Source organism: Heptranchias perlo, unplaced genomic scaffold, assembly GCF_035084215.1.
Source record: "Heptranchias perlo isolate sHepPer1 unplaced genomic scaffold, sHepPer1.hap1 HAP1_SCAFFOLD_441, whole genome shotgun sequence".
Classification (NCBI taxonomy): domain Eukaryota; kingdom Metazoa; phylum Chordata; class Chondrichthyes; order Hexanchiformes; family Hexanchidae; genus Heptranchias; species Heptranchias perlo.
In genome coordinates, this window is record NW_027139455.1 from 187958 (window position 1) to 199335 (window position 11378).

The 11378-nt window shown below is 52.7% G+C and overlaps 1 protein-coding gene across 1 annotated transcript in view; it reads right to left on the bottom strand.

Moving 5' to 3' along the window:
• polh (polymerase (DNA directed), eta) overlaps positions 1-10997 on the bottom strand; it is a 112254-nt gene extending 101257 nt beyond the window's left edge. Inside the window, exon 1 of the mRNA XM_067979356.1 lies at positions 10852-10997. Within this exon, the coding sequence (XP_067835457.1) occupies positions 10852-10988 (137 nt within the window). The 5' untranslated portion in view covers positions 10989-10997. The remainder of the gene's footprint in view (positions 1-10851) is intronic.
• Between the last annotated feature and the right edge of the window lie 381 nt (positions 10998-11378).

Below are 11378 nucleotides of genomic sequence, written 5' to 3' on the forward strand. Positions count from 1 at the left end.
GGGACAGGTTAACAGACTGTGGGAGATTGGGACAGGTTAACAGACAGAGGGTGATTGGGACTGGTTAACAGACTGAGGGTGATTGGGACAGGTTAACAGACTGTGGGTGATTGGGACAGGTTAACAGACTGTGGGTGATTGGGACAGGTTAACAGACTGTGGGAGATTGGGACAGGTTAACAGACAGAGGGTGATTGGGACAGGTTAACAGACTGTGGGTGATTGGGACAGGTTAACAGACTGTGGGTGATTGGGACAGGTTAACAGACTGTGGGAGATTGGGACAGGTTAACAGACAGAGGGTGATTGGGACAGGTTAACAGACTGAGGGTGATTGGGACAGGTTAACAGACTGTGGGTGATTGGGACAGGTCAACAGATTGTGGGTGATTGGGACAGGTTAACAGACTGTGGGTGGGACAGGTTAACAGACTGTGGGTGATTGGGACAGGTCAACAGACTGTGGGTGATTGGGACAGGTTAACAGACTGTGAGTGATTGGGACAGGTTAACAGACTGTGGGTGATTGGGACAGGTTAACAGACTGTGGGTGATTGGGACAGGTAACAGACTGATGGTGATTGGGACAGGTTAACAGACTGTGGGTGGGACAGGTGAACAGACTGTGGGTGATTGGGACAGGTTAACAGACTGTGGGTGATTGGGACAGGTTAACAGACTGAGGGTGATTGGGACAGGTTAACAGACTGTGGGTGGGACAGGTTAACAGACTGTGGGTGATTGGGACAGGTTAACAGACTGTGGGTGATTGGGACAGGTTAACAGAGTGTGGATGATTGGGACAGGTCAACAGAGTGTGAGTGATTGGGACAGGTTAACAGACTGTGGGTGATTGGGACAGGTTAACAGACTGTGGGTGATTGGGACAGGTTAACAGACTGTGGGTGATTGGGACAGGTTAACAGACTGTGGGTGATTGGGACAGGTTAACAGACTGTGGGTGATTGGGACAGGTTAACAGACTGTGGGTGATTGGGACAGGTCAACAGACTGTGAGTGATTGGGACAGGTCAACAGACTGTGGGTGATTGGGACAGGTCAACAGACTGTGGGTGATTGGGACAGGTTAACAGACTGAGGGTGATTGGGACAGGTTAACAGACTGTGGGTGATTGGGACAGGTTAACAGACTGTGGGTGATTGGGAAAGGTTAACAGACTGAGGGTGATTGGGACAGGTTAACAGACTGTGGGTGATTGGGACAGGTTAACAGACTGTGGGTGATTGGGACAGGTTAACAGACTGTGGGTGATTGGGACAGGTTAACAGACTGTGGGTGATTGGGACAGGTTAACAGACTGTGGGTGATTGGGACAGGTTAACAGACTGTGGGTGGGACAGGTTAACAGACTGTGGGTGATTGGGACAGGTTAACAGACTGTGGGTGATTGGGACAGGTTAACAGACTGTGGGTGATTGGGACAGGTTAACAGACTGAGGGTGATTGGGACAGGTTAACAGACTGAGGGTGATTGGGACAGGTTAACAGAGTGTGGGTGATTGGGACAGGTTAACAGAGTGTGGGTGATTGGGACAGGTTAACAGACTGTGGGTGATTGGGACAGGTTCACAGAGTGTGGGTGATTGGGACAGGTTAACAGAGTGTGGGTGATTGTGACAGGTTAACAGAGTGTGGGTGATTGGGACAGGTTAACAGACTGTGGGTGATTGGGACAGGTTAACAGACTGTGGGTGATTGGGACAGGTTAACAGACTGTGGGTGATTGGGACAGGTTAACAGACTGTGGGTGATTGGGACAGGTTAACAGACTGTGGGTGGGACAGGTTAACAGACTGTGGGTGATTGGGACAGGTTAACAGACTGTGGGTGATTGGGACAGGTTAACAGAGTGTGGGTGATTGGGACAGGTTAACAGACTGAGGGTGATTGGGACAGGTTAACAGACTGAGGGTGATTGGGACAGGTTAACAGACTGTGGGTGATTGGGACAGGTCAACAGATTGTGGGTGATTGGGACAGGTCAACAGACTGTGGGTATCTCCCAGCTCTGTTGTTCTTGGTCTGTTGATGAAAGCAGACGACCATTTTGTGGTTTGTCATCCTCGAGAGTCCTGACCCAAAACAGAAACATGTCCTTCAAAAACCAGTCGAACAAATTCGTGCACCGGGTGCCAGGCAGGAGGTGATGGGTGTTCGAGCTGGGAGAGGGGATAATCAGCGAAGGCTCCAGTCTCCCCAACCTGTGAGCGTATTTGCCCCGGTTCAATGCAACTGAATCTCTTGCTGGGCCACTTCAGAGGGCAGTTCAGAGTCAACCACTTTGGTGTGGGGACTGGAGTCACATCTCGGCCCAGGCTGGGTAAGGACGGCAGCAACCTGTATTTATATCGTGCCTTTTATATCGTAAAACGTCCCAAGGTGCTTCACGGGAGTGATTATCAGACAAAATTTAACACCAAGTCACATAAGGCGATATTAGGACAGGTGACCAAAAGCTTGGTCACAGAGGGAGGTTTTAGGGAGCGTCTTAAAGGAGGAGAGAGAGGCGGAGAGGTTTAGGGAGGGAATTCCAGAGCTTAGGGCCGAGGCAGCTGAAGGCACGGCCGCCAATGGTGGAGCGATTAAAATCGGGGGATGCGCAAGAGGCAAAAATTGGAGGAACGCAGAGATCTCGGAGGGTTGTAGGGCTGGAGGGGGTTACAGAGATAGGGAGGGGGGAGGGCCATGGAGGAGGTTACAGAGATAGGGGGGGGCGAGGGTCATGGAGGGGGTGACAGAGATAGGGAGGAGGGAGGGCCATGGAGGGGGTTACAGAGATAGGGAGGAGGGAGGGCCATGGAGGGGGTTACAGAGATAGGGAGGGGGGGGAGGGCCATGGAGGAGGTTACTGAGATAGGGAGGGGCGAGGCCATGGAGGGGTTACAAAGATAGGGAGGGGCGAGGCCATGGAGGAGGTTACTGAGATAGGGAGGGGCGAGGGCCATGGAGGGGTTACAGAGATAGGGGGGGGCGAGGGTCATGGAGGGGGTTACAGAGATAGGGAGGAGGGAGGGCCATGGAGGGGGTTACAGTGATAGGGAGGGGCGAGGGCCATGGAGGGGGTTACAGAGATAGGGAGGGGCGAGGGTCATGGAGGGGGTTACAGAGATAGGGAGGGGTAAGGGCCATGGAGGGGGTTACAGAGATAGGGAGGGGCGAAGCCATGGAGGAGGTTACTGAGATAGGGAGGGGCGAGGCCATGGAGGAGGTTACTGAGATAGGGAGGGGCGAGGGCCATGAAGGGGTTACAGAGATAGGGGGGGGCGAGGGTCATGGAGGGGGTTACAGAGATAGGGAGGGGGCGAGGGCCATGGAGGAGGTTACTGAGATAGGGGGGGGCGAGGGTCATGGAGGGGGTTACAGAGATCGGGAGGAGGGAGGGCCATGGAGGGGGTTACAGAGATAGGGAGGGGCGAGGGCCATGGAGGGGGTTACAGAGATAGGGAGGGGCGAGGGCCATGGAGGGGGTTACAGAGATAGGGAGGGGCGAGGGTCATGGAGGGGGTTACAGAGATAGGGAGGGGCGAGGGCCATGGAGTGGGTTACAGAGATAGGGAGGGACGAGGGCCATGGAGGGGGTTACAGAGATCGGGAGGAGCGAGGGCCATGGAGGGGTTACAGAGATAGGGAGGGGGGAGGGCCATGGAGGGGGTTACAGAGATAGGGAGGAGCGAGGGCCATGGAGGGGTTACAGAGATAGGGGGGGGCGAGGCCATGGAGGAGGTTACTGAGATAGGGAGGGGCGAGGGCCATGGAGGGGTTACTGAGATAGGGAGGGGCGAGGGCCATGGAGGGGGTTACAGAGATAGGGAGGGGCGAGGGTCACGGAGGGGGATACAGAGATAGGGAGGGGTAAGGGCCATGGAGGGGGTTACAGAGATAGGGAGGGACGAGGGCCATGGAGGGGGTTACAGAGAGAGGGAGGGGCGAAGCCATGGAGGGGGTTACAGAGATAGGGAGGGGCGAGGCCATGGAGGGGGTTACAGAGAGAGGGAGGAGCGAGGGCCATGGAGGGGGTTACAGAGATAGGGAGGGGCGAAGCCATGGAGGAGGTTACTGAGATAGGGAGGGGCGAGGGTCATGGAGGGGTTACAGAGATAGGGGGGGGCGAGGGTCATGGAGGGGGTTACAGAGATAGGGAGGGGGGGGGAGGGCCATGGAGGAGGTTACTGAGATAGGGAGGGGCGAGGCCATGGAGGAGGTTACAGAGATAGGGAGGGGCGAGGGCCATGGAGGGGTTACAGAGATAGGGGGGGGGCGAGGGTCATGGAGGGGGTTACAGAGATAGGGAGGGAGGGCCATGGAGGGGGTTACAGAGATAGGGAGGGAGGGCCATGGAGGGGGTTACAGAGATAGGGAGGGGCGAGGGCCATGGAGGGGGTTACAGAGATAGGGAGGGGCGAGGGTCATGGAGGGGGTTACAGAGATAGGGAGGGGCGAGGGTCATGGAGGGGGTTACAGAGATAGGGAGGGGCGAGGGCCATGGAGGGGGTTACAGAGATAGGGAGGGGGGAGGGCCATGGAGGGGGTTACAGAGATAGGGAGGGGCGAGGGCCATGGAGGGGGTGACAGAGATAGGGAGGAGCGAGGGCCATGGAGGGGGTTACAGAGATAGGGAGGGGCCAAGCCATGGAGGAGGTTACTGAGATAGGGAGGGGCGAGGGTCATGGAGGGGGTTACAGAGATAGGGAGGGGGAGGGCCATGGAGGGGGTTACAGAGATAGGGAGGGCGGAGGCCATGGAGGGGGTTACAGAGATAGGGAGGGGTTACAGAGATAGGGAGGGGCCAGGGCTGTGGAGGGGGGTTACAGCGATAGGGAGGGGGGAGGCCATGGAGGGGGTTACAGAGATAGGGAGGGGGGAGGACCATGGAGGGGGTTACAGAGATAGGGAGGGGGCGAGGGCCATGGAGGGGGTTACAGAGATAGGGAGGGGGCGAGGGCCATGGAGGGGGTTACAGAGATAGGGAGAGGGGAGGACCATGGAGGGGGTTACAGAGATAGGGAGGCGGACGGCCATGGAGGGGGTTACAGAGATAGGGAGGGGGCGAGGGCCATGGAGGGGGTTACAGAGATATGGAGGGGGGAGGGCCATGGAGGGGGTTACAGAGATAGGGAGGGGCGAGGGCCATGGAGGGGGTTACAGAGATAGGGAGGGGGGAGGCCATGGAGGGGGTTACAGAGATAGGGAGGGGGGAGGCCATGGAGGGGGTTACAGAGATAGGGAGGGGCGAGGGCCATGGAGGGGTTACAGAGATAGGGAGGGGGGAGGCCATGGAGGGGGTTACAGAGATAGGGAGGGGGGAGGCCATGGAGGGGGTTACAGAGATAGGGAGGGGCGAGGCCATGGAGGGGGTTACAGAGATAGGGAGGGGGGAGGCCATGGAGGGGGTTACAGAGATAGGGAGGGGCGAGGGCCATGGAGGGGGTTACAGAGATAGGGAGGGGGGACGAGGGCCATGGAGGGGGTTACAGAGATAGGGAGGGGGGACGAGGGCCATGGAGGGGGTTACAGAGATAGGGAGGGGTGAGGGCCGTGGGGGGATTTGAACACAAGAATTTTAAAATCGAGGCGTTCCTGGACTGGGAGCCGATGTGGGTCAGCGAGCTCAGGGGGTGATGGGTGAACGGGACTGGGTGTGAGTTTGGATACAGGCAGCAGAGTTTTCGATGAGCTGAACTTTATGGAAGATGGGAGGCCGGCCAGGAGAGCAATGGAATAGTCGAGTCTGGAGGTAACAAAGGCAGGGAGGAGGGTTTCAGCAGCAGATGAGCTGAGGCAGGGGCAGAGATGGGTGATGTTACGGAGGTGGAAGTCGGCGGTCCTGGTGACGGAGAGGATATGGGGTCAGGAGCTCATCTCAGGGTCAAATAGCACACCAGGGTTGTGAACGGTCTGGTTCAGCCTCAGACAGTGGCTGGGGAGAGGGATGGAGTCGGTGACTCGGGAATGGAGTTTGTGGCGGGGACTGAAGGCAATGGTTTCGGACTTCCCAATATTTAATTGGAGGAAATTCCTGCTCGTCCAGGACTGGATGTGGGAGAAGCAGTGTGAGAAATGAGAGGCAGTGGAGGGGTCGAGGGAGGAGGTGGTGAGGTGGAGCTGGGGGCCGTCAGCCACACGTGGAACCTGACATTGTGTTTTCGGATGATGTTGCCGAGGGGCAGTGTGTCGATGAGGAAGAGGAGGGGGCCAAGGACAGATCCTGGGGGGACTCCAGAGGTCACGGTGAGGGAGTGGGAAGAGAAGCCACTGCAGGAGATTCTCTGGCTACGACGGGAGAGATAAGAATGGAACCAGGTGAACGCAGTCCCACCCAGCTGGACGATGGAGGAGAGGTGTTGGAGGAGTTCGGTGTCCAAGGCTGCAGACAGGTGGGGAAGGATGAGGAGGGATCGTTTACCACGGTCACAGTCACACAGGATGTCATTGGTGACTTTGATAAGGGCCGTTTCAGTACTGTGGCAGGGGCGGAAATCTGATTGGAGGGATTCAAAGATGGATTTGTGGGAAAGATGGGCACGGATTAGGGAGGAGACAAAGAACTTCAAGGACTTTGGAGAGGAAAGGGAGGTTGGAGATGGGGGCGGGAGTTTGCAAGGACAGAGGGGTCATGGGTGGTTTTTTGAGGGGGGAGGTGCGATGATGGCAGATTTGAAGGGGAGGGGGACAGGACCTGAGGAGAGGGAACCGTTTACAATGTCACCTATCATGGGGGTCAGGAAGGGAAGTTGGGTGGTCAGCAGTTTGGTGGGAATAGGGTGGAGGGAGCAGGAGGTGGGTCTCATGGTCAAGATGAGCTCGGAGAGGACATGAGGGGAGATAGGAGAGAAACTGGAGAAAGATGGGAGTTCAGGGCTAGGGAAGGGGGGAAAACATGGGGGAAGTTTGTCTTGGTGGGCTGGGGGAAGGGAGGGAAACGGCAGAGGCAGCTGAACGGATGGTCTCAATCTTATTGACAAAGAATCCATGAGCTCCTCGCACTTGTTGTCGGAGGTGAGGGTGAAGGAGGCAGAGGAGAGGGGTTTAAGGAGACGGTCCATCCCATCCAGACCGGGTACTTTTCTATCATGAGTAACACCAGCCTATTTGGTTAGAATTAAGGAACAATATTACACTACTGGGTGTGCACTGTCGGCTGCCAAATAGTGGGAAGGAGATAGAGGAGCAAATTTGCAGGCAAATTACAGAAAGATGCAAAAACTGTAGAGCAGTGATAATGGGGGCTTCAGTGATCCCAATATAGACTGGGACAGTAACAGTGTAAAGGGCAAAGAGGGGAAGGAATTCCTGAAATGTGTTCAAGAGAACTTTCTGGAACTGTGTGTTTCCAGCCCAACCAGGAAGGAAACAGTGCTGGATCTAGTTCTGGGGCATGAAGTGAGGCAGGTGGAGCATGTTTCAGTGGGGGAGCATTTGGGGAACAGTGATCATAATATCATTAGGTCTAGAATAGTTATGGAAAGGACAAGGAACAATCAAATGTGAAAATGCTTAACTAGAGGAGGGCAAATTTCAGTGAGTTAAAAGGGATCTTGCCCAGGTGGATTGGAATCAAAAATTGGTGGCCAATCAGTAATTGAACAATGCGAGGCCTTCAAGGAGGAGTTGGTTTGGTCACAGAGAGACAAATCTCTACGAGGGGGAAAGAAAGGGCATCCAAAGCTAGAGTTCCCTGGATGACTAAAGATATGGAGATTAAAATGAAACAGAAAAAGGGGGATTATGACCAATGTACTGTTCATAATACAGTAGAGAATAAGGCTGAATACAGAAAGTACAGAGGAGATCTAAAAAAAGGAATAGGAGGGGCAAAGAGAGAGTATGAGAATAGATTAGAGGCTAACATAAAAGGGAACCTAAAAGTCTATTTTAAATGTATAAATAGTAAAAGGGTAGTCAAAGGAAGGGTGGGACCGATTAGGGACAAAAGAGATTTTCTTGTAGAGTCAGAGGGCATGGCTGAGGCACTAAATGAATACTTTGCATCCGTCTTCACTAGAGAAGAGGATGCTGCCATTGTAGCAGTAAAGGAGGAGGTAGCAGCGATATTGGATAGGATAAAAATAGATCAAGAGGAAGTACTTAAAAGATTGGCAATACTCAAAGTAGAAAAGTCACCAGATGGGATGCATCCTAGGTTACTGAGGGAAATAAGGGTAGAGATTGTGGAGGCTCTGGCCACAATCTTCCAATCCTCCTCGATATAGAGTATTGCAAATGTTACACCCCTGTTCAAAAAAGGGGAGAGGGATAAACCTGGCAATTACAGGCCAGTCAGCCCAACGTCGGTGGTGGGGAAACTTTTAGAGACAATAATCGGGGACAAAATGAATTGGCACTTGGAAAAGTCTGGGCTAATAAATGAAAGTCAGCATGGATTTGACTAACTTGATTGAGTTCTTTGATGAAGTAACGGAGAGGGTTGATGAGGTTAGGGCGGTTGATGTTGTGTATATGGACTTTCAAGAGGCATTTGATAAAGTACCACATAATCGACTTGTTCGCAAAATTGAAGCCCATGGGATTAAAGGGACAGCGGCAGCCTGGATACAAAATTGGATAAAGGACAGAAAGCAGAGAGTAGTGGTTAACGGTTGTTTTTCAGACTTGATGGAAGTTTACAGTGGTGTTCCCCAGGGGTCAGTATTAGGACCGCTGCTCTTTTTAATATATATTAATGACCTGGATTTGGGTATAGAGGGTATAATTTCAACGTTTGCAGTTGACATGAAACTCGGAAATGTAGTAAACAATGTGGAGGATAGTAACAGACTTCAGGAGGACGTAGACAGACTGGTGAAATGGGCGGACACATGGCAGATGAAATTTAACGCAGAGAAGTGTGAAGTGATGCGTTTTGGTGGGGAGAATGAGGAGAGGCAATATAAACTAAATGGTACAATTTTAAAGGGGGAGCAGGAACAGAGAGACCTGGGGGTGCACGTACACAAATCTTTGAAGGTGACAGGACAAGTTGAGAAGGCTGTTAACAAAGCATATGAGATCGAGGGCTTTATTAATAGAGACAGAGAGTACATAGGAACAGGAGTAGGCCATTCAGCCCCTCGTGCCTGCTCCGCCATTTGATAAGATCATGGCTGATCTGTGATCTAACTCCATATACCTGCCTTTGGCCCATATCCCTTAATACCTTTGGTTGCCAAAAAGCTATCTATCTCACATTTAAATTTAGCAATTGAGCTAGTATCAATTGCCGTCTGCGGAAGAGAGTTCCAAACTTCTACCACCCTTTGTGTGTAGAAATGTTTTCTAATCTCACTCCTGAAAGGTCTGGCTCTAATTTTTAGACTGTGCCCCCGACTCCTAGAATCCCCAACCAGCGGAAATAGTTTCTCTCTATCCACCCTATCTGTTCCCCTTAATATCTTATAAACTTCGATCAGATCACCCCTTAACCTTCGAAACTCCAGAGAATACAACCCCAATTTGTGTAATCTCTCCTCGTAACTTAACCCTTGAAGTCCAGGTATCATTCTAGTAAACCTACGCTGCACTCCCTCCAAGGCCAATATGTCCTTCCGAAGGTGCGGTGCCCAGAACTGCTCACAGTACTCCAGGTGCGGTCTAACCAGGGTTTTGTTTAGCTGCAGCATAACTTCTGCCCCCTTGTACTCTAGTCCTCTCGATATAAAGGCCAGCATTCCATTTGCCTTCTTGATTATTTTCTGCTCCTGTTCATGACACTTCAATGATCTATGTACCTGAACCCCTAAGCCCCTTTGGACATCCACTGTTTTTAACTTTTTACCATTTAGAAAGTACCCTGTTCTATCCTTTTTTGATCCAAAGTGGATGACCTCACATTTGTCCACATTGAATTCCATTTGCCACAGTTTTGCCCATTCACCTAATCTATCAATATCGCTTTGTAATTTTATGTTTTCATCGACACTGCTTACAATGCCACCAATCTTTGTGTCATCGGCAAACTTAGATATGAGACTTTCTATGCCTTCATCTAAGTCGTTAATAAATATTGTGAATAATTGAGGCCCCAAGACAGATCCCTGCGGGAGTACAAAAGCAAGGAAGTTATGCTAAACCTTTATAAAACACTGGTTCGACCACAACTGGAGTATTGTGTCCAGTTCTGGGCACCGCACTTTGGGAAAGATGTGAAGGCCTTAGAGAGGGTGCAGAAGGGATTTACTAGAATGATTCCAGGGATGAGGGACTTCAGTTACGTGGAGAGACTGGAGAAGCTGGGGTTGTTCTCCTGGGAACAGAGAAGGTTAAGGGGAGATTTGATCGAGGTGTTCAAAATCATGAACAGTTTTGACAGAGTAAATAAGGAGAAACTGTTTCCAGTGGCAGGAGGGTCAGTGACCAGAGGACACGGATTTAAGGTGATCGGCAAAAGAGCCAGAGGGGAGATGAGGAGAATGTTTTTTATGCAGCGAGTTGTTCTGATCTGGAATTCACTGCCTGAAAGGGCGGTGGAAGCAGATTCAATAATAACTTTCAAAAAGGAATTGGAGAAATACAATTCACAGGGCCATGGGGAAAGAGCAGGGGAGTGGGACTAATTGGATCGCTCTTTCAAAGAGCCGGCACAGGCACGATGGGCCGAATGGCCTCCTTCTGTGCTGTAACATACCATGAAATTCTCAAACTACCTGGCTGGGATTTGAACTCACATTCGCTGGGATATGAATCTGGCCCCTGGGTCACTGGTCCAGTAACATAACCACCACACTGCCCTACCCTGGTAATACGGGGGGGAGGAACACGGTGTAAATGAAGAGATTACACAAGACACCCCACAGTACACTGGTCTGGTGAGCTGGACACACAGAGTCACTCACCTCCCTCCCTGCCAGGTTTTGTACTGGACCACAGCACATGGCTTTCCCCTGAGCTCGGGATTGGTCCTCTGCTCCACCTGTACGTAGAAACAGTCCATGTCCACCAGTGCCACCACACGCTCCTGACCCCGTTCCATTGGCACCACCCACCTGGGCACAACACACACTTCAGAGGATGCAACACAAGGCACTTTGGATCAGTGTCAGCCCCTCCCTCACTCCCGTCTCCCTCCCTCACTCCCGTCTCCCTCCCTCCCTCCCTCCCGTCTCCCTCCCTCCCTCACTCCCGTCTCCCTCCCTCACTCCCGTCTCTCTCCCTCACTCCCGTCTCCCTCACTCCCGTCTCCCTCCCTCACTCCCTCCCTCCTGTCTCCCTCCTTCCCTCACTCCCGTCTCCCTCCCTCACTCCCTCCCTTCTGTCTCCCTCCTCCCCTCACTCCAAGCCTTTCCATCTCTCTCTATTTTATCAGCACCAGTATCGTCATCACTCGTTCCGAATCCCCATCCGACTCGCCCTTCCTCCTCCA